This window comes from Magallana gigas, chromosome 1 (assembly GCF_963853765.1).
Source record: "Magallana gigas chromosome 1, xbMagGiga1.1, whole genome shotgun sequence".
In the NCBI taxonomy this organism is placed as follows: Eukaryota; Metazoa; Mollusca; class Bivalvia; order Ostreida; family Ostreidae; genus Magallana; species Magallana gigas.
Genome location: NC_088853.1, coordinates 49,090,111 through 49,113,618, shown reverse-complemented (window position 1 = coordinate 49,113,618; position 23,508 = coordinate 49,090,111). Strand labels below are relative to the sequence as shown.

The window sequence follows — 23,508 nt, the reverse complement described above, 5'->3', positions numbered from 1 at the left end:
CAATCCGTATGAAATTGACAATCTAACGAAATTTGATCCCTGAAAACTTTGATAATCCACAACGCTAGTATCGCATATAAAGATTTCTAAACTTACACGCAACTATAACAAGCTTTGATGTAACTCTATAGTACTTGATCAGCGGTTTGAAATAAAGTAGCATTGATTAGGACAAGACATTCTCTCTCCTACTGTATGAGCCATTAATTGCAAAAATTTAATCTAAAATGGCGGTTGCAATGCAGCATACAAGTCTATAGCGCAACATATTTTTAACTGTTACAGTAACATTATCCGTCTCTACATATACATTATACATCTACTTAGTATATATAAAACGTTTGCATCCGTGTTGCAGCTTGTTAGTATTTTTTTCTCTACGAGTTTTTGTATCAATATTATAAGTCTAATTTTAATTAAATTATTTAAAGGGATCAGTTTATTACTATATTTAACATCATCATAACTGTCATCATCATCATGTTAATTATCGTCACAAATGACACACTTTTTCAGCATCATCAGCATTACCATCCGATCAATCAGTAACAACTTTTTGAATTAATATAATTCATGTTGGTGTAAATAAATGTACATAAATCATCAAAATTTCAAAAGTCACTTCTGTAAAATGAGATGAAATTCACAATGAACACTGTAGAAATCCAAGCTTAAGGAGTGGTTCAATCAAATGGATGCGGTCTTCAGCCCTCAAGATGTTGTAAGGTTTACTCAACTTCATCTGGGGTCCTGTCCCCTCAGGATATGATGGAGCTCCCTGTGTTAGGGCCTCATAATCCATGGCTGTACAAGAGAACTCGGAAAATGTCACCTGTCATTGGAAAAAAATACCAGACATTGATATCAGTTATATAAGATATATTGGCATTTGGCATCTCTCTCTCTCTCTCTCTCTTTCTCTCTCTCTCTCTCTCTCATATTAAGAAGTACCTTCTCTCTTTTTAACCCATAAACACTCCTTCTCTCTAGACATATTAGTAATTATTTCCTGTATCAGAAAGTTGCAATATTTTATAAATATTTAAAAATATTATGTTATTAAGCAACTCAGTAAATGATACTGTTTCTTTTTTTCTGCTTGTAGGTACCTGAGAAGTACTGTCAATTCTTTATTTTACTTGAGTAGTTTATTCTGTCTTATTGTATCATAATCATGAGCCATGCGCGGATCTAAAGGGGGGGTCGGGGGGGTCCCGACCCCCCCTGGAAAATGAAAATTTATTAAATTTACATAGTAAAATTATCGCGAAAATATGCCTCGGACCCCCCCTGGGAAACACAATTATCCTTCGGACCCCCCCTGGAAAAATTTTCTGGATCCGCGCATGTGAGCACTAACATATTCTTGTAATTTAAGTTAACTAACAACTGTCACAAAATATACTAATAGCATTCTAAAATATGTGAGGGTGCTTCTTGCAATTCAACATAGATTTAATAATTCCCTGCATTGATTAGGAATTCACAATTATAATGATTGCTTGCCAGTTGAAAACTATGACCAACTCCAAGTTAAAACTTGTCATGGATGTAAATATAATTTCATGTAAATAGGATTGAAAAACATGAAGTTTGATTTTGATCATATTTTCTGCAAAACACCTTTAAAGGTTTGAATTTTAATACTTGATGTGCAAGTTTCTATTCACATGCATACAATGAAATGAGTTTCATGTTATACTCACATTGGTCCCTTGCACTATCAATCCCAGAATGCTCTGTTGCTTGGAGGATCTGGAGGCATAGTGGGCCAAGAGGTCCCCGCCATGCTGACCTATGACCTCAGCATCTAAATGAGTTATCTCCCTTTGTCTCTCTGCATGAAGCCTTTTTGATGATGGTTGTAATGGAATGTCATTAATTTCAGATCTTCTTTGGACCTGTGATAATATTGGTAAAAAAGTCAAGATACACAATTTACAGTTCTGTATAAAACGTATTATATTTGGCCGGTACAATATTTGGCGAAAATTAGTTTTTGAACAAGTTGGCTGGAATTTGAATTAGCGTATTCTTGAATGTGACAATTCTTATACATGTATGCATGGCATTTAGTGATGAATTTGATTTAGCGGAGGCCGCATTCCGCCAAAAGCGCTAAATAGAATACACAGCCAAATGTAGTATGTTTACAGTATTTATAACAATGACTTTTTAATACATCCACAAAATACAAAACTAACAGATTGTTTATAATACAAACATGACTTAAACTGACTTGAACTGACTCAAACTGATTAGATTTTTAAAAACAACATGCTAATTACATGGTACATGTACTTTTTTGCCTGCTTTCTGTCATGGTATCTCTCTCTCTCTCTCTCTCTCTCTCTCTCTCTCTCTCTCTCTCTCTCTCTCTCTCTCTCTCTCTCTCTCTCCTAACATTCTCCATCTCCCATGCCCCTGACCTTTTAGATCTCTCTAACATTTTTTTTTCTATAAGCTTACCCGACACACTGCAAACAATTTAGTGTTGTCTTTATCACAGCTTGGAAGATCATAAAAAGTCAGGTCCGGGGATGAGCAAACTTCCATGCCACACACTGTAGAAGTATGTGGTGGCTGACAAGAGGAAGTTCTATAACAAAGCAAGTTAACATATTAAGACAACAGTAGTACAGTACATGTAATTGTAAATGCATAACATTATTTGCCTTAAAGTTTAAACCTTTTCAGCATTTTTGGCAAAATTTATCAGCTCCCTGGTCTACTTTACTAATCGCATTACTGAGCTTCTGCATAATTTGTAACCACAAAAATATTTGTTTTGAAATGTGCTGAATCAAATATATTCAAACATTATATAAAAAGTGCCTGTTTTGGAGGGTAACAGTTGAAATTGACACCCCTCGAAAACCATTGTCAACCTCCGCTTCGCGTCAGTTGACAATGGTTTTCGAGGGGTGTCAATTTCAACTTGTTTCCTCCCAAACAGGCACTATTTAATTTGTTATACTGAATGTCTTAATTTTTAAGCAAATTTTACTGCTTTTATATAGGAATAACGTGAATTCTACAGCGAATTGTATGCGCATAATTTTTGCGCATGTAACAATTTTTAATGTTACCCGTTGCTAAGTACGTTGCTAATGCTGAGGGTAATAGAAAGGATTATGAACTGCCTCTTAACCAATCAGATTTCAGTATTTAACATGAAAGTATAACAAAATGAAATAATCAATGTCTCCATTACCAATCATTCAAGATATATAATAAGTTAAAATGTTTCGCAGTAACAAGATATTTCACACTATAAATGCAAGTCATTTCTTTTTTGGGGGAAAATAGAAAGTGATAAGTACAAGACTGAGTAAAATATATTGAAGGCTGTATCAATTTCATTCTATTAAGTTTGTGACAGTGATCACAAAATTTTTAACTTGATTTTTGAGCAAATTAATTCTTCGAAAATTGATGATATGCTAATGCACCATTTTATTCGGAATGAGTATTGTACAGACATGTAAACATCGGATGCTGCCATGTTGAAACAATATGTGTCTAATGACACTAACTTACATTGAATGAAGGCCAAACATGGCTGTGAAGTGTTGAAACAGCTGCAGAAACATGTGATCTGTAATGGCGTGTCCTGTGTCTCTTAGCCAGCTCATGTATATCAACTGCTTACAGAACAGTTCGCCATGGACTTGAAACCTGTAAATCAATCAACAGTCAATTTTATATTTGTCATTTATACATACAATGAAATAATACAAGGGAGGGGCATATAAGGCATTGCCAAGTAGATGGCAGGCTAGACAAACAAGTTTCACTGCTTAATAAAAATGATGGTAATACAGCACTGGGAAAGATGAGGATGTTACTATTATTGCCCGCGCTTAACAATCATTTTAGATTTTTAAAAAAAATGATACTGCTTTTCACTAATGGGGTTGTTTTTCAATAGAGTAAGCTTTGCATTCAAGTCCTGCTGTGCTTTATAAGGTAATAATTGTGAAAAACATGCAAAATATATATGGTACCTGATGATAAATAATTCATTACAATCACCAGCACCGTATAGCTCAGCTAGTTGATAGAGCACCCAGCTAAGAATCTCAGGAGGCCCATGCAACTTTGAATCCATGCGTGCGTCATTGTCCCACTTTGAACCTGTTACATGTGTTCTATGTTTGTTGCCAACATCAACCCTAAGGTGCGGTCGGACGGTACGATTTTCCATCAGATTTTGCCATCAGATTTTCTCATTCGATTTGCTTTTGACTAAAATTATATCATTTGACCACCTAAGTCGAAAATTGAAAGCAAAGTCTAAAGTCGATTGAAAATCTGAAGTGCGTCCAATTTTCAATCGACTCTCTGGTGAGAATTGTAACGTCACAATGACTTTATCCTGTACAACAAAAATATTTTGAAAGTTTTGTCAATTGAAAATCGATTTTAAAATCGTAACGTGTGACCACCTCAACAATCGACTCCAATAAACTTACCTGAACCTTTATAACTGACAATTATATTTATAAGCTCCTGCCAGGGGAAAGAATCTGGGCTACTTGTATTTACAGAAAACATGTCTATACTTAACATGCTTATAATGAATTGACACTTAATTACAATATCAAACTTGTTTTCAGACTTGTCATATGTCATTTATAACCTGACGGTTGCTACAATGATCGAATTAGGGTTATATAATATAGCAAAATCATATAAGATCGTTCAAGAAGGAGGAATGTGGTTGTCAGACTTGTTTGATCTTGTGTACTGTGTATAGAGCTCTGATTTACAGTACTAGCTGTTATGAATGCATTCCACCTGACTAGAGATTCAGAAATCTGGTCCATCAATTTCATTATAATTTCTTCAATCTTATTAACACAAGGCCTATAGTTAAAACGGAGTACATCAAAACTTTATCAAAAACAGCTTACGATTGTCGCCAAGCATCCTCTGCAAACTCCTGCAGGGGTTCAGCTCTGAATCTGTAGGACATCGGGAGACTCTGAGCATTGTACAAAATGGAGCGACACTTGTCGTGTTGTACAGAGTAGAAGTCATCAAAATCAATCAAGGCCAAACCAGGCGGCATATACTTCATCAAATGGTCCTTAATTCTCGCCGCCCTTCTTTCGATTGTTTCGTTCACAATGCACGAGAGCAGTTCTCTCGGTGTATACGCTCTCGACTGCACAACGCCGATCTGTAGGGTTTTCAGGTCATCATCGGTCCATTGAGAAGTGCAACGGGGTAGTTCTGCGCGTCTGTTTACGAATGATGATTCGGAAGACATCTTTCAATCCATTCTACGATAAATTGCAGCGTTTTGTAAATAGGTCTGATTTCCCTCCATTTTGTACACAAAGCACTCGGAACTACTTTCGTTTTCAATCTTCGCTTTCATCTAATATAGGGAAGATTGAAAACGAAAGTAGTTCCGAGTGCTTTGTGTACAAAATGGAGAATATAGCGAAGATTGAAAACGAAAGTAGTTCCGAGTGCTTTGTGTACAAAATGGAGGGAAATCAGACCTGTTTACAAAACGCTGCAATTTATCGTAGAATGGATTGAAAGGTGTTCCGATAACTCTTTATTGTGATGGATGCCAATAGTTTAGCATCACCATCATGTTAAACATCATGCCTGAATAAGGATGAGAGTTGTTAATGGCATTGATTTTCAAGACGTTTCTTTGCGGTAATCAGCTGGGAAAAGTCTCGATTCAGTAGGATTAAGTAATCATGGTAATGTAACGTAGAAAGATATGGACTTTTTAAAGATTAAGCACAAATTATATAGGATTATGATAGGCCTTAAAGTATTCTCTTTTGAGAAGTGGACAGGCATGGCCTACATCCATGGATGCAGGCTATGCCTGTCCACTTCGGTATCCGGTGCGTTCGCCCTACCCACATGTTCGCCTTAGTCCGTTCGCTCTAGGTCCCTTCGCTCTAATTATCGTTCGCCCAAATAATCGTTCGCCTTAAACCTCGTTCGCTCCTTGTTTATAAATAAACCATATTATTAGTTATTTCATTTACTTTCAACTTAAAACTTGTTAACTTTTATTAATTATTCGTATATAATATGTTTTTCCTTCATCAAAAAAGACGTTATTGGTATAATTTTAAGATTTTATTGCAGTAAATTGTCGATAACCGTCTTCTTGTTTTTGTAATGATTCGCTTGGTGTTTTTTGAACAATTAAAGAATTTGGGACTTTAATTGGCTCATTCAGAAGCTTAGCAGATGATTATCACATATTCTATCTTTAAAGAATTTACATAACACAATCCTTTGATCTCTAAATGAGATATACATGTATACGGAAATGGAACATGTAACTTTATCAAACTACTGTCAACCATGGTGATTATTATGTAGAAGTAGAAAGGGCGGTATTGTTTTCATTAATTATATACATTATGTATCTTTCAAAATGTTTAAATTGCCCAGAATACAGAAAAATATATATATTTATTAATCCTATATAAAATTAAGGCGAACGGACACAGTGCGAACGGCGTCAAGAGCGAACGGACCTAGGGCGAACGAAAATTAGAGCGAACGGCGTCAAGGGCGAACGCGTTTTAGAGCGAACGAACAGCCAATCGTCCACTTCTCTAAAGAAAATAGCCTTAAAGTACAAATTATAAGCCTTATGATTAATCATTTGTAGTTCACAAAAAAGTACTTTAAAATTATAAACATTCAAACTGTTTAAACAGGTCCAGTACAATCTCTTGATTTAGCTATATAGCTTGAAAAAGCTATATAGCTTTATAAAGCTATTCAAAATAGCATAATAAAGCTATATATATGCAGTTTTTGAAGAAAATATTAATTGTAAGATATGGAAGAAAAATCGCAATTAACTTGCTACTCATATAAAATGATATTTGCACCATTGACCATTATAAACTTGACCCAAATTAAAGATAGTTTTAACACTGCAGCTTTTAAACACTTTTGAGGACGTTGTTTACTCAAAGTTTGAGTTCTCAAATGGTGATTGTTAAAAAGTTCAATTTCATGAGTAAAATTTGTTTAAAATACAAAAAGTATTTATGAAATGAATTATTATTGATATAACACTCGATATTTTTACTAAATTATGGAATCAGGCTCTGACAAAGTTTGACTTTTGGCAAAACAGAGGAAATTCGGACTAAATTTTTCAGATTTTGTTTTCCACTGAAATATTTTTTGTAGTACTTTAATATTTAAAGTTAAGATTTTATTTGTTAGTCAACATAATTTTGCATATTTTCTGTTGGTTTTATCTTGCCTTTTCGTTTAGATAATTGTATGGCACACACTACAAAAATATTGACAAATGCTTAAAAATGATAAAAGACACCATATCTCAAAATTTTGATCATTGACCTCATATAAATTTTATACCAGCAGAGAAAAGTCAATATACTTTGTTTAATACTATAAATGATTTAGCATTATCATCATTCAGTTTTTTGTTATATTGAATCAAAAATGGGTAGTAATTTGAAAACTGATAGAGGAAATTCGGACTAGAATATCTATAAAAATTGTGAATGAAAATTTAATGCTTTGTATCTATTTAATGTCACTACCATTCATAAACTGTATTTCATTTGTTAAAGAGTTAAGCAATTTGTATTATTTTCACAATTAAAAAAATCTGAATCATAGTGTAAAATTTTTATGGATTTTTCTTGAATTTTCAAAAAATATTCAATGGTCATTAACTCAAAAAGTAGGTCATTGACCTACTTTTTTGAAAGTGAAGAATAACACTACCATGTAAGGTCTATAACACACAATAGTTGATTTTTCAATATCATCAGTGGAATTTTTTTTCATTCTGAGTAAACGTCATCCTTAAGCCAAAAAATATATTTCCATTGTTTGGGTAACTGTTCACCACTTTGTGTGCAATGAGGCATGGATAAGTATGATTTCTTCTCATTGTGATAAATTATTACCAATCAATTATCTTGTTTTCCATAACTGACCTCCTTTATATTTCATTCAAGAAGTAACTGTGTGGTCATGAATCAGTTACCCCAAAACTTTTAGTGCAAAGTCTCTTAAGAAGACGCAAACTTATGAGTAATCTTTACATGCATTGTTTACAGAACAGTTCAAATTTGAAAATTATCACTGCACTAAAGTGCGATTTTTTATACATTCTGAAAAAATTACACATTTATTAAGAAAAATGTATGACAAAATAGCTAAATGAAGCTACTCTGAATAGCTAAATAAAGCTATTTAGCTTATTCAAGCTATATAGCTAAATCTGGAGATTGTGCTGGACCTGTTAAAGGTAACTATTTTCACAACCTGGTGAAGGGGGGGGGGGTTCTTGCTGATAGAAAATTAAAGAAACAAATGTAACAGGAGTCAACAATTTTATCAATTTGTTGTACCGGTAAATAAATGAGTAACAATTGCAAGCTTCGCTTGCATAGCAGTTGATGCTTTTCGCTCGCAAAGCTCACAGGTAGAATTTTGCCTCTTTCTCATTTATATATAACAAATTCATTAGATTGCTGACTCCTGCGCATATGTACCAGTATATACACTCTTCATATATTACCGTAACTGTCACTTAAAAATATTAATGTTCTGCAAAATTAATGTATAGATACAGGCTCATGTCAATTAATTTAATATCATTCAAAAGCCATATAGATCGACTATTTTAAAAATGATTTAGGCCCCAATTCATTAGCAAATTTCTTTTTAACTATTTTAATCAACTATTGTTCCAAGCCTGACCACATCCTATTTGATTTTGTAGGTCTTATTGTAAACCACATTCAGCAGCCACAACTTTCCAGTAAATGAAAGCAAGCAGAGATAAATGAATTGAAAGAGCCCAAAGTCTCCAAAGAACAATTCAAAGTAAGCAAAAATTATGCAGAAAATGTTAGTATTTTATGTTAACATGTGGAAGAAATTTTTTTTTCTTCTGTGAATTAATTAACATTATAAACACATGTAATACCAGAAAGGGGTAATGTACTGAAGTCAGTCCTGCATTGGTCATAAAAAATGAACAAATTTTAATGTGTGCACAGTTAATCAAACAAGTCGCCTACAATGTTGTTACAAAACAACAGTTTCTGCATTTGAAGCAGTGTTAAAGGTAGCCTGTTCACGAAGTAGATGTATGTGTCTCAGCATCTTTGATATACATGTTTGTACACAGGATATCCTACAAGTGTCTAGTGTGCACTGTGCAAGCAAAGAATGCGAAGTGAATCACTCCTCATGAGCACTCACTGAATGCACAGTCAATTACCAGTTGAAAAAAATGGGCATTCCATAGCATTTCGCAGGAGCTCTGTAGAAATACCTCTGTCAAAACATCATCATCAAAGTTGTTGAAATTTAAAAAAAATAAAATTGCACTGTTAGGTTTTTTTTTGTTTTTGTTTTTTTTCTGAAACTACCTAACTCAGTGAAACGACAGGAATTCTGAAAATTGAACTCTGAATGCAAAGTTGGTGTTAAGGGCTCAAGCTCATGCAAGCAGTAAGTGGTCTGTGTCATCCTTTCTTTGGTATATTCAAATTCTAAAATGAACATAACAAGTTAAGTTTAGAATTTAAGCTTTGAACTGGCGCTTCCTCTCTCCCTTTGCAATAAAAATTACTCCGCTGACCCCCCCACCCTCATTTGAAAATATTTGGATTCATGCATTTATGTATCAAAAGTGTAAATCCACGACCCCAGATACTAAAATTGCAGCAAATATTGATTTAAAAAATAGGTACATGTTACATGTATTGTAATTTTTTTTTATTTACAGCTTACAGATGTGTGTAATGGGAATGAGGAGAGCAATCTAGATTCTACCATGGATGCAACATTGAATGATGTAAGTTATTTTATGCATATATCAAGACGATTTTTTAACACACAGGAAAGCTACATGTGTATCAGATATTGTGAATATTATCATAATAGACTTTGGAGAATATGGAAGCAGATTACTCTAACAAAGCTTCTACAGAGGAAAATGAAGACAACAAGGTTTGTATAAATGTTACAGAATGTCCCATTGAAATGTAAAAACAACCTTAACAAAACTTTTAAAGGTAAATTTTTAGAAAACGTACTGCTTCATTTCAGATTTCGCCAAACTTGTATGCAGAAGAAGCCAGACAGCGATACATGGGAGAATTTAACATTCCCCTGTCAGCCATCAACTTTGCATCGGAGTCGAAGGCAATTAGGAAGTTGAACACCCAACATCTGGCAGAACTTTTTGCAAATTTCAATTCAAATTTATTAAAAAAACCGCAAATAAATGAAACTAAACTTTCCTCCAGCTACAGAAGAAGCGAAAACTGAAGACCCTTTTTTCCCCTGATGCAGAGGTAGAGTTCATTGATGGTAATTGTACGCATCGATCATGTTATGCTTCAGTTACAGGAGCTCTGCACGGAGATAGAAGAATGCAAAACAAGGTAAAAATTACCTAAAATTTAAACGTTATATTTGTTCAAAACAAAACAACCTTAAGCATAAAATGGTAAACGCAAACAAGATATCACAGTAGATTAAGATAAAAATTGTGAAGAAATTGGAGAAATTACAACGATTGCCTTGGATATATGGTATTTTTATTTTCAGAAAGGTTTTCCTGTACGAGAAGCTGTCACAGGGAGCTTTGTCATTTCTTGGCCTATCAAGAAATGACGAAACTTTCAACAGCTTGAGAACTTTGCAATTTGAGGAATTAACAGTCATGAGAAATGTTTTGCTGGTGAAATAAGGAGAGACAGTTTCAACAACGTATATCAGCTTTTTAATGTTGTGGTATGAACACATAGCTTGTTTTTTATACACATCTGGTAATGCACGCATCTAACCCGACCTACCTCCACCCATTCATATAAATTCAACAGCACTAGGCATGGTATGACATATATAGATAAGATGTAAGTTTTTTACTTTGTAGTGTTTAACTTAATGAAGTATTGAAGGGTCAACATTGTACAGTAAATGATTTTATAGAAAATAAAGTACTCGTGCACGTACCTATGATGTTAATGATATTTATCTAATACATTGCCTAATTTTAGGAGTCAAACAGTAATTCCTTCTATGTTTTCAAAAGTCAATACATTAAAATTTGAATTTCAAAGCATGACATATAAAGGGTTTATATTCAAGTATTTAAGACCACATATGACATTTTTCACATTTTTAGTATCATTTTACAGGCGTTCACCTGCAGGCAGCCTGAAAATATCTCAAATATAAAGGTCAGTTATATATCAAAATCAAAGTAGTCATATATCTTTAAGTCATTAATAAAATATCACCAAGACTATTTTGCTTGACAACAGAAGAAATGTTATATTATTTTGTAAAAGAATAACAATTGTAGATTATTCCAAGCATGCCATTTTCACATCCCCTTCTCTCTCTCTCTCTCTCTCTCTCTCTCTCTCTTCAAGCTCTCTGAAGGATCAAAACTACATACTGCATATGTAAGTAATTTTGCATTGCAGTATCTTACACAAAACACTAATATTCTATATCACTATACTGTATAAGGCACTGTCAAGTACACCTTTTGTCATTTTGGTCATTATAAAATGTAAGTGGGTCTTTGGAATTTGTAAGATAAAACATTTTACGTTAAATAATTAATAGCTTAATCATGTTCATGGCATTTTGGTCCTTTTACTACACTTCAAGTTGTGTAAAATGATATAAAATAACAAATATTTTTAAACAAAAATATTTACATACAAAATTACACACTGCAAAACAGTAAAGTCCTTGAGATTGGACTATGAAATTTCACAAATTTGGTAACACACCCTTGGGTATCACAACCTAGTACTGTGTTTTTCTGCTCAAGAGGGCTGGGTGGTCTTGGCCATTTTTACATCTCATTAATCTCCTTAAACAGAAGAGCTCTGTATAGATATTTTACAAAACACTTAATTTTCAAAGCTAAAACACATGGATTTTTTAGTTATTAAATGAAAGTTATAAGCAAAAAATCATGCCTGAAAGGTAGATCTGATTGTTATTTTGTTTAACCATCCAGCCTCCATTAATGCCTATGTATCTGAAATAAAGAGTTTAAAAGCACATTTCACTGTATGACTAGCAGAGCTCCTTCTCATAATGTAAGGATTCAAGGGTATTAATTTGATTAAGTCATTTACTGGCAGGACACCATGCTTACAAATTTTATTTGAATAAATAAAAGAGTTTTTGAATCAGTTATACCACTTACATAATTATGCTAATTTACAGGCTACTGCCAACACACCAGAAAAGGAACTTATCACAGCCGCGGTTGTTGATACACCAACCACAGCGTGTACAGGGGGTGTTGGAGATAGACGAACTCCCATACTGCAAAACGTCACTGGGAAAAATGATGAAAACTTTAGCAGTACTCAAATAAATGCAAATTCTTTTGCGCTGAATAAGAAAGACATTCAACAATTTGGCAGAGATGAAAAACAATTACCCGGTACTTATTTTGTCCTTTTTGCGTCAAATAAAGAATTTATAATTAATTATTGACAATGAAAATGTCAACTCGTCATCAAGAAAGTTTTTGAGTATTACCTGCAGAACAAAAAACTCTAAACAGTGAAATCTGTTGAACTTGGACATGTGAAATAATAGCGCAAGCACTTATTGTATTCATTAATTATGTTGAAGGTTTCTTACATAATCTCTAATCAACACATTTTAAGTACCGGTAACCAAGACATACAGAATGGTTGGGAAAAAAGTGGTTTATTTTCAATGTGATATACCAGTTGTCAGGAGTTTACACTGAGAACTTAACGTCTGACATTCTTGACAAGCAATAATTATTGTTAAGACGTTTCTATTTCAATTTAATAAAAGACATGTAATCTTTGAAATTTACTCTTTGATTAATTATTGCCAAACATTTGGTAAAGCGTACAAACTTTAAATTTGATACTGGCATTCTTAGCACAAGAACAAAAGTTGACAAGAGTTGTGAACTTGAACCTTAATTCTGATGTTCTAAACAAGCAGTATTTTAGATGGTTTTGTGAAGGCTTACGAAGAGATAACTTAATGCGTTGCTTAATTCTTGCCAACCAGTTGTTAGGACTTCCAAACATTTCACTGTAACATATTTCAATATTCTTAGCAAAGAGTTGTTAAGATTTTCAAACTTTAAAACTGATATTGGCATTTGTAACAATCAGTTATCATAATATGCGTCAAAAACCATCTTTGATAATCCAAACTTGAATTTGTTAGATCATATTTTAAACCATTTTCTTAACAATATACTTATATATTAGATGCTGAGGAGAGATCAAAATTAACACGTTTTCTGTACTTCCTCTGGTGTGGAATAAAAAAAACCCCGTGTTTTAACACATTTTAACTTATGTAAAATGAAATGATAATTGTATTTAAAGGAAGTGAACAGGAAAAAATTATCAAGGGCTCAAATTTGTCAGTTTGATGTATATAATGATTTTGTAAAGCCAATTAGACATAGCTTCCTCAGTGAGAAGATATTCCATTAAAAGTAACTAATTCTTGCAATCCATGGGAGCCGCCATATTGATAAAATCATTACCTCCCTGCTGGGTTATCTCTAAGCATCTAAGAGAGGGCAGCACTGATGCCGACGTCAGTGAGACACATTGCATTTTGGCACATTGGTTAATCAGCACTCAGTTACGCAGTTAAAATGTCATCGTCAGAAAGTGAATTAAACAATGAAATTGAAGTTGAGGGCTATCAATTTGAACCAGAGTTTACAGAGGAAGAAATTGAAGCCCAGAATGATGCCCCTCCACCTGCAGTTAATGTGAATGAGAGAGGAGCATCATTGAATTGGTGTACTTGTGAAAACTGTACAATTCTACCTACATTTAAGGAATGTCTTTGTTGCTATGAATTTGAACATTATGTGGCGGACTACATTAACGAGCACATAAAGTGCATATCCCAGCACCCAGATTTTGATACAGTGTGTCTTAGTCCTATCATCCTCGAGACAGCTTATATTATCTATCTAAGATATACCGGTAAAAGCCAGAGAGGAAGAGCCCCAGAGCACTTAAATAACAAGTAAGACTCCCATAGAATGATTTCAAATACAATCAATATTTATTTGAAATATTTAAACCACATCTCATTTGTGTATAATCACTTGCACATACATCTGATACAATCTAATTCTGTTACAGACAATCAAGATTTATGGCCTACAGACAGTTTATAAATTGGGTTAGGCGAGGTCAGCATCTTGGGAAAAAGTTCAGAGTTGTTATTCCATCATGTGTAGTGACAAAAATAAGGAATTCATTTCCCGATGAGCATGGAAATTATGAAGGATTTCATGAAGCCTCAGACACTGATTCAGATTCTGAATAAGTACATATATTTATCAGTGTAAAAAGACTGTAAATAAGAATATAGATATTTACCTAATGTATACCTATATACTTGAATGCATGTATTCATTGTAAAAATGACATGACAGTATCAAATACATGTACCATTTGATAAAAAAAAAAACCACCCAGTTACCTTGATATCTATATATCAAACACTTGAATAAAGTGGATGAAATTTAATTAATTTTAAATCTTGAAATATGGGCTTCAACAAGCTCAGAAGTTGGGGGAGCTGGAATTTTAGCTATATTCTGTGGTAGTGTTTTCTTTTTTGTCTGATGCATTGTTGTTAAGTTTGATTTTAATTCTTTTTGCTCCAGAACCATATCCATCAAGTCTAATCTAAATCCATAATCTTTTTCTTCATAGAGTCTCTTGGCAGTCCATCTTCCAGTAACTTTTGAGAAAGCTCTGTAAAATTTTGGTTGACCCTCATCATCAGTTTTTTGATTTCTCCAAATATTGAAGTTATGGTCAATAGCTGACAATTGTGTACGGGCTACCATTTGCTCATATTTGAATTTTTGACGCTTTGGAATGTACTTCAGCATCATTGAATGATATACCTCAAGTTCACCAGTATGACAAAACAGATTCAACTGGCGAATATCTTTTAGAAGTCTTTTGTGAAAAATAACAGTCAATAGGGCTTTGTGGGCCTTGCTACCTTTCTGCAGCCATTTTTTCTTTCTCGTTTCCTCTGTTGAGAGTTGTGGGTGACCACATTTTGTATAATTGTTACCAGGAAATTCGTGCACATTACAAATATGATGTTCTAAAGACCTCCACATTTCAACAAGCAAATCAGGATCACCTCTACATCGACATGCACAATACCAAATATGATTGTTTACACTCCTTATCCAAGGAGCTAAATCTTCACATCCTTTCTTTTTTGATGCTATCAGAAGCTTTTTACATATACTTTTTGCTAAATTCCAAACATCAAACTGATGCTTAATACCAGGGTGTTCTTTTCTAAGAAAACTCCGTATTTGTACATGTCTGTCAGTTGCTAAAGCTTTTATAGATATATTGGATTGTTTTAATTTTGACAAGCATCTTTTAAATCCTTCTAACTCCATTGTAGAAGATGACCCCGTTTCACTTACTTGAACAACATTAAAATCTAAAATTGCAGAAGTCATGGCCTCCATGACTGTATATGTACAGTATTTAGCATTGAAACCTGGAGAATCACATCTACCATCTCCACAAATTACTAGGGGTTTTCTTTTCATTTTTTTAAGAATATCATTTTGTTGTTCTCTGTAGTACATATCTAAGACAGGTAACACTAATGTTCTGCTGTTATTGATAAAAGTTGTTCTATAAATTATTTTTAAATTCATGCACTTAGCAAAGTTTGAAATGCCTGAGAAAGTTAATCCACTAAAATATGTGGCTGCTGATAACATAATGTTACCAATTGGTTGTTTCCCTACAAAGGGTTGTGATTTCCAAGTAAATTTATGGTTGTTCATGCAATTAAACTCCACAGACAATCCTGTCCCATTGACATAATGGTTTGTAGCATGGGCATCAAACGGTTGTTTGCAAACTTGGCACATTAACATACAGAAAAGAGATTTGATACATGACCAAAAGACAATAAATTTTGAATCCTCAGTAGGATTAACATCTTGCTCTTCATCACTTGATAAATTGATAACTCATTTGTTGACTCATCTGAGGGAATGAAAGAGAAATCTGGGTCAGCTTTGGTAGGAATTGATTTGACAGGTGATAATTCATCCGATTCAAATGTGTGCGAGAGGCACTGTGCAGATTTCACAGGTGTAGAGGAGAGAAAAATAGTGTCAGTTTCTGATGTTGAAGGAATATCCTGGAATATTTTTGAATATCCGTGATCAGATGTTGCTAGACCAGGGTTTTCTCTTGATCTACAGTTGACACAGAATTCTGTTGATTTTTCAGTTCTTATGTCACATTGTGTTCCCATATCTTTCATAGTTCTTTCATCCATGTATTCAAACTGAATTCCAACATCAACAGTGTTCTTTGAATTCTACAAAACAGTATGATTTTAAATGTAAAATGCCTTTGCTTTTACTTTACAAAATAGATGTATACATTAAACTTTTAAATTTCTTACCTTTGGTTTTTTTGATTTTCCCACAGGAATTGTTTCTCCTTTCCTTTTCTGTCCCGATCTCCCAGTATCATAAGAACAGCCTGGCTCATCTATATTGTCATCATCTTCAGCATTGACAAGAATATTTTCAAGTAGCTGTGAATTCAAGAATGATACAAATTAAGGCTTTTATTTAATGCACAGATTCATTGTTCATGAATTTGACTGTGTCAACGTTAGTTATTAAAATTACCCTGAACTCACTTCCACTTTTTCCTTCTCTTTTATTCACTTGTTTCCCTTTTCTTTGGAGTTTTGCTGTCAAGGAAAGAGTAGGAACTGCCCCCTTTTTCAGTTTTTTTCTTGGTTTGAAATTCATCAGGCGTGCCTTTATTAAAGAAATATGCTATTTATTGAAGATTGTTTATCAAAATATTTATATTTTGTCTGTATTTGAAAATCATTCGTATATCAAATGCATATTTAACTTAAATTGAAAACATTAAAGCAAATTCCTACCTCAAGGTCATCTTCAAAGCAATCCTCTTCAAAGTGTTTTTCACATACAATTTATATGATATGCAAACACAAAAGTCTTTATGTTTAATTTCTCATTCCCCAAATTATGAATCCATCTTTTGCACAATTCATAGTCACGCTTAGGGTAAGGAATAGAAAATGTATTAAATCCTTGTCCCCTTCTGACAGTGCAAAATGTTGCTTGACATTCAGGCATGTTTTCCCGTTAATAAGTGCGATCAGTTTGTAACACTGACCCAGTCAGCAGCAGCAATGTGTCTCATCTACGTCAGAGCACAGATGCATGCTGGGAAATAATTGATGGCCTCCATAAACCTTTCACTGAGAGTGTTTAATTGATAAAATCTCTCAAAATAAATAAATTTAATAGCTACAACTTTCATTATCAAGTTTCAGAGGACTTTTCAAGTTAATTGCAAAAGAGTTATTTTTTTCATGTTCACTTCCTTTAACAATTTTGAGATTTTGTTCAGTTGGAATGGTAAAACTCAATTTTAAAAAAACCTAATAAAACTGTAAACATAGGTCCTTAGGATGTTAACTTCCAAAAATTCAAGGGTATACACAAATTTCCTTGTACCAGTGAAAATATTATATAACCATGAGGAACTCATTTCAAAAAGAGAAAATTGAAGCTTATTAATTACTCCTCAGCTGGCAGGGTGTAAGTGGTTTATTAGAAATGAGACGATAAACTTTGCAGTTTTTGTTAAACAAAATTAGGTTTGGAAATGATGCTATTAATATCTGAATTATTAACGAACTTCCAAAAAAAAAAGGGTATTGACTCTATGTCAATTTGAAGAGAACTTAATATATTTTTTTCCTTGAAAAGTCCAGGGGCCCGTTTCACAACGATTTCCTAAGATGTTTCCTAAGCTAGAACTTAAGATATGCCTAAGTTTTAACTTTCGAAGTTTCTAAGATTTGTCATAGCTTTTTCACAAAACTTTCTTAGTGTAACGCAGTTGACTATAGTCTGTCCCAAGATATTTTTGCCGCATATTTTCTTAAATTATTCAATATTTATAAATACCTCTTGGTTCAGACGATGTTCATTCAATAGAATGAAAAAATCCCAAGATTTCCCCTTTGAAACGCCCGCTCTAGCTTGTCGGGTATCAGTACACGGCTAAAAATAAAAAGTCTACGAGGTTTTTCCATTGCAAAGGAGATGTCAAGACGCCCGGATGATAACGTTGAAAAATTGCGCGATGTGTCCCGAGTATTTCCGAATGGAGAAAAGATGTCAACATTCCCCATTATAAATCTCCGTAGGAAATCTGTTTTCGTTCCTGTGAATTTTTACGAGGGAAAAATGATAATGTGTGAATGAAGTTATCTTGGGAATTTTCCCTTTCATCGATTTTAATTGCACTTCAGTCACAGGTATGTGTATTTTTATTAAAAATCGTTCAAATATGCAGCATAAATATCTTGGGACAGACTATAAATCTTATCTTAAAATACATTGAAAGCTACTTTTTAAATCATTTCGTTAATTCCTAACTTAATAGATTATCGATCATGTTAGAATCTTTTTAATGATATAAAAAATAATTTCAATACAGAAATAATATTAAGAATTTTGAATGTGTTTAAAGAATAATACGATGCATATTTAAACTTTTTTTTTATTGTAGAACTGATATTAACCGTCTTTAACTACATAAAAGTGCGTGTCATTTGTACGTTACATAAAAGTGCGTGTCATTTGTAATGAAACTAGTAAAGATGTGCTTTTTTTTATAACGTTTTGGGATAAACAATGAAAAAAAAATATTTTCATTTCGATTTATTTTCAATTTAAGCAAAGAAAAATTACTTAAAACCAAATCTTTTGAACTTAGTAGTTGTAATGAAAGCTTTGTATATTATTAACCAAAAATTAAGATGGTCTGCTGGTCTAAATATTCATAAAAGCTTTCAATTTTTTTTTTTTTTTTGGTGATTTTAATATGGAATTTGCCCATAACAATATGTGTTCTAAATCAAAAGCCAAAGGGAAAATACTAAACAGGAGCAGAGTAAACGCAGACCTCTTCAAGAAATTAGAGGTAGGATTAGCTAGGTGCCGTGGAGGAGTGAGCATCATCGACTGACCGGTCACATCCGCCGTATTCTCTGTCGTAATCTGGGAAACGGTAAAATCCGAAGACATGATGATTGATAATGGCCTAACAATAAGTATGACAAACGCCAGTCAGATTACGACCTAGCGGAAGACTGTATTTGCTGACAGGGTCGTTGTATCGATCCTAGCACTTAACGAAGTGATGACTTCAATCGAGACTGTTGATAATCTTGCATCATCAACTTGTTTGTCAGTAGCTTGCCTTGTTTTAGAATATGTTTGTATGTAGAGCATGCCCTGGCTTATTGAATCAAAGGAGAGACAAACAAATTGTTATGCAGGTGATGAAGGTATGATGCTACTTAAGTAAGGAAAGTTGACGATAGAAAAAAAAGTGTTGTTGTTAGGTTACCATTAATGTTTTTTTATTTTCTGAAAAAAAATTATCAAAATATGAAACGACGATTTTGTGGTATCCTTTATTTTCAAGTTCACTGGGATACATGTATATGGAGTCGACGTTAGAATGGAAGCAACAATAATTAATTGATAATATGTCTTAATATACCTAAACATCGAGTTGAAGGCCTCAGCTAGTGATTTTTTCCTCCGTATTAGTCTTAATAATAAATTCTGCTTCATATGAATATAGGAATAGGTCTGCTAATAATGACACACAATTGGTGCTAATAGGAATTCGAACAGATTTTTGGAAGACCCATATTCACCGTCTTAATGACTCTTCATTGACACAACTGTCAAAATTGAAATGCTATTAAACGTATCTTGATATAACGTTGTTAATTACAACTTTCAGTGGTCATATTTTGATAAACAATTATTTTATGACTGACTGAAATTTTGACTTAAGTCTAAAATTGCTTCAATTTTTTGAACATGAGGCCAGATTTCAAAAAGTGCATAGATGTTGTCAATCACATGTGTCTTCTTGATATCCTACTATACAAGTATACTTTATGTGTCAGTTTTAAAGTTTTGAGAGCGAATGAATGAATTTAATGTATGCTTCAAATTACAGAAGCCTGTTAGTGCCACATAATATATAAACAAAGAAAAGTATATATAAGAAAAACTCATTGTATATATTAAAAACACACACATATATAATTATAAGATAAACTAAAGTTTATAAAAACAAGCAGCTTTATATATAAAGGAGTTACCAATATATATAAAGAATTGTGTATATATATATAAAGCTAGGTCGTGTATATGTAAACTGTACTGTGATATATAAAAGCAACAGTGATAATTATATTAAGCGAACATTTTCTACTGAGTGACCTTCACTGAGTTCAGCCCAGCGTCTGCATGATAAACCCCGCCTACGGAGGAAAGGATCAGCAATATTATGCTCCCAGTGATTAGTTTGAACGATCTAAGTAATGTTACATTGCATAATTCCGCAGGGATTTGGGAAAAGTCAGTTGCGGATTTAAAGGGAGGGCATCCAGTACCCCTACCTAAATTTTCAAATTTTAGATTTTTTTTCTGTCAAGTTTTCTTTTCTGTTTCTTGTGTTTACTGTTGTAAATAAACGATGATATATTTTGTCAATACTTTACCTACTTTTATGGTTCTACATTAAATAATACTTTCTACCAAATTTGCAGAACAGTTGTCTAGAACATTAATTTTACTGCATTCCATTTAGATGAACAGAGATCATGGACATTTAATGGGATCTAGACACTATTTGAGATGAAAATTTTATTTTCTATATTATTTTACAAATAATTAAGTAAGGAATTATCATTTCTTTGACAAAATGGCTCGAGGCAAACACAGTATAAACTTATTTAATGTTTTTAAATTTATAACATTATCAAAGAAGAAGAACCAACATTTGATTTAAACTTACCAAAAAAAAAAACAAATATGTAAACTATATAACAAGACTTGAGCTTTGAAAAATTTCAAAATCTGTACTTTCTTGCTTGTAACTCAGTTTTTTTACTTTCAAATTATGACTCAGCATTTGAAATACCCAACTTAACCATTCTAAACACAACAATAATGAGAACACCCCCCCCCCCCCCTGCGCAAATATTAAACCCAGCTTCAAGGAGTTTGTATAAAGCATTGATACAGGGGGGTCGGAAGGTGTTTCATATTGGGACGGCGATTCGGTCGATAAAGGGGGGAGGGGGTAACCGGATTTAGCTTGAAATGAAGATATTTCACGATGTATCCAGTCATCCTTTAACTAAATAAATTATATTGTCACTTATTTGATAGCATTATAAGAAACAAAGCAAACTTGTACTTAATATTAGTTTATTTAGTTTGACGACATGAAATGTGTATCAAGATAACGCAACTCACATTCATATTAGAGAATTAAGTTAATATGCATGTATGAGCAACAATTTTGATTCAACTTATATCAGTCTCTGTTGCACATCAAAAACCTCCAAAAAAGGATATAAACGAATCCCGCGTTGACACTAATTTGTTTGTTCATTTTCTAACAAATTCTCGAAAACATTCTTTGAAATTAAGTGGACCTGCCGGTTAGCTATCGAATCTTAAACTGCCTGCTTCGGGAGCATAATATTGCTGATCTTTTCCTCCGTAGGCGGGGTTTATCATGCAGACGCTGGGCTGAACTCAGTGAAGGTCACCCAGTGGAATATTTTCGCTTTATATATTTATCACTGTTGCTTTTATATATCACAGTACTGTTTATACACGACCTAGCTTTAGATATATACACAATTCTTTTTATATATTGGTAATTCCTTTATATATAAAGCTGCTTATTTTTATATATTCGAGTTTATCTTATAAATAGTGTGTGTTTTTATATATACAATGAGTTTTTCTTATATAGACTTTTCTTTTTATATATCTTATTTAATTGGCACTAACAGGCTTTCGTACCAAATAGCTGTTAAGTACATATGCATAGAACGACTCACCATGACTTAAAAAGCATCTTTATATTAACGCATCACTTATATATATATACAGGAAGAAGATAGTGGTCACAATATATACACGTATACACAGATCGATGTATGTGCATAATAGAAAACTCGTTAGCAACATTGGTAAGTTTCTCTTATAAGAATTCTTACTTGAATCAAAATGATTTTAAACAGATTTCAATCGATGAATTAGAACTTCATATTTCATTACGAAATTGAACGTAGGTTATACTAGTAGTTGTTGTGTTGTAACTACACTGTCACGCTCATCTTTTATGCTAACTCTTTACAAGCTTAACTGATACCGCTATGGAATAAGTTCGAATTTTATTTATTGCAAATTTAACTAAAGGTAATTATTTTTAACATGACTTTTAAAGCGGTATTTACTCACTACATGTATAAGCCGGTACACGCAGTTAAACCATAAATAGTTTTAGATGCATTTAAGATGTATTTTATAACTCATTAGCTTGATAAGCTTTATGTTGAATATACCAGGTACCTCATAAAACATGTTTGTTTTTGTTTTCTAAACTAAGGGTCGACATTCCATTTAAGGTCCAATTACAGTAACTTTCGATAGTGGAGTGATATGATTTGGTTAGCCCTATTCATCGAACATTTTTTGACTGTAAAAACATATGGTGAGTGAATGGATTAAAAAAAAAAATTGTATTAATCTACTAATATCTACCAATATCTATGCAATAATTTTTGTTTAAACATTATTTGTCGAGTTTATATTTTTGGCAGGTACAATCAATTGACAAAGTATACAATAAGACTGGGAAACAAGCCAAAAGCTTATATTAATTCCTCTATTGGTGAAAGAAATAAAATGGGTAGAAATTTACATTTGTAAAAAATAAAGAAGTTCAACATTTAATGGCTAAAATAAATAATTTCTAAAATTTAAAGAACATCCAAAGGGATATTTGTTGACCATTTAACCTCCATAATAGTAATACAGTAAAACTTGGTTATAACGAAGTCCTGCATTTACTTCGTTTTATTCATAATTCGTCATATCCCTATTACGAATTCATTATAATAAGTTTAGCGATTTGCTATATTTGTGTTTTCCTTCTGATTTGTGCTGACTGCACGAGACATGAAATAAAATACCTTCTCTAGAAACCTCTAATAATTGGATGGAAAATGAATGGATTTTTGTGAATTTAAACTCATATTAAGAATCATTTTTATTCCTTCTAACTTTTACATGTAAAACTATATATTAAATTTGATTTAAAAGATGTAAATGTCATTATCATCGCCTCTACGGGACTCGAAATTTGTTCTTATATCTGTAAATTCGGAATGGGTCGATACACACAAACACAGACATTTTACGAACAATATGTCTAAACCATGTAACTAATACATTTCATATGCTCTGATTTACTGACACGAAGTAAATACTGTATGCAGGGTTATTTTTGC

At 32.9% G+C, this 23,508-nt stretch overlaps 3 protein-coding genes across 6 annotated transcripts in view; 2 read left to right on the top strand and 1 right to left on the bottom strand.

The window, feature by feature from the left end:
- Positions 1 to 449: 449 nt before the first annotated feature.
- On the bottom strand, positions 450 to 5,357 carry LOC117688314 (uncharacterized). Its single transcript, XM_066069453.1, has 5 exons — positions 4,917 to 5,357; positions 3,541 to 3,678; positions 2,470 to 2,599; positions 1,707 to 1,901; positions 450 to 832 (listed from the first exon to the last, which is right to left on the bottom strand). Exons 1-5 carry the CDS (start codon positions 5,273 to 5,275, stop codon positions 644 to 646), a joined length of 1,011 nt encoding a protein of 336 aa, XP_065925525.1. The 5' UTR covers positions 5,276 to 5,357; the 3' UTR covers positions 450 to 643.
- Positions 5,358 to 5,461: 104 nt separating this feature from the next.
- On the top strand, positions 5,462 to 12,878 carry LOC105332733 (uncharacterized). Its single transcript, XM_066069448.1, has 8 exons — positions 5,462 to 5,726; positions 8,768 to 8,871; positions 9,782 to 9,850; positions 9,940 to 10,005; positions 10,105 to 10,442; positions 10,609 to 10,794; positions 11,202 to 11,243; positions 12,253 to 12,878. The coding sequence occupies exons 3-5, from the start codon at positions 9,830 to 9,832 to the stop codon at positions 10,324 to 10,326; spliced, it is 309 nt and encodes a 102-aa protein (XP_065925520.1). The 5' UTR covers positions 5,462 to 5,726; positions 8,768 to 8,871; positions 9,782 to 9,829; the 3' UTR covers positions 10,327 to 10,442; positions 10,609 to 10,794; positions 11,202 to 11,243; positions 12,253 to 12,878.
- Positions 12,879 to 22,030: 9,152 nt separating this feature from the next.
- The window catches only part of LOC136270767 (uncharacterized), a 50,187-nt gene continuing 48,709 nt past the window's right edge, over positions 22,031 to 23,508 (top strand). For 3 of the 4 annotated variants that reach the window (XM_066069432.1, XM_066069429.1, XM_066069424.1), the window contains exons 1-2: positions 22,031 to 22,185; positions 22,624 to 22,709. In XM_066069432.1, the coding sequence (XP_065925504.1) occupies positions 22,658 to 22,709 (52 nt within the window). In that variant the 5' untranslated portion in view covers positions 22,031 to 22,185; positions 22,624 to 22,657. Of the gene's footprint in view, positions 22,186 to 22,604; positions 22,710 to 23,508 lie in introns of all 4 variants that reach the window. The other variant, XM_066069427.1, reaches the window with a different exon arrangement.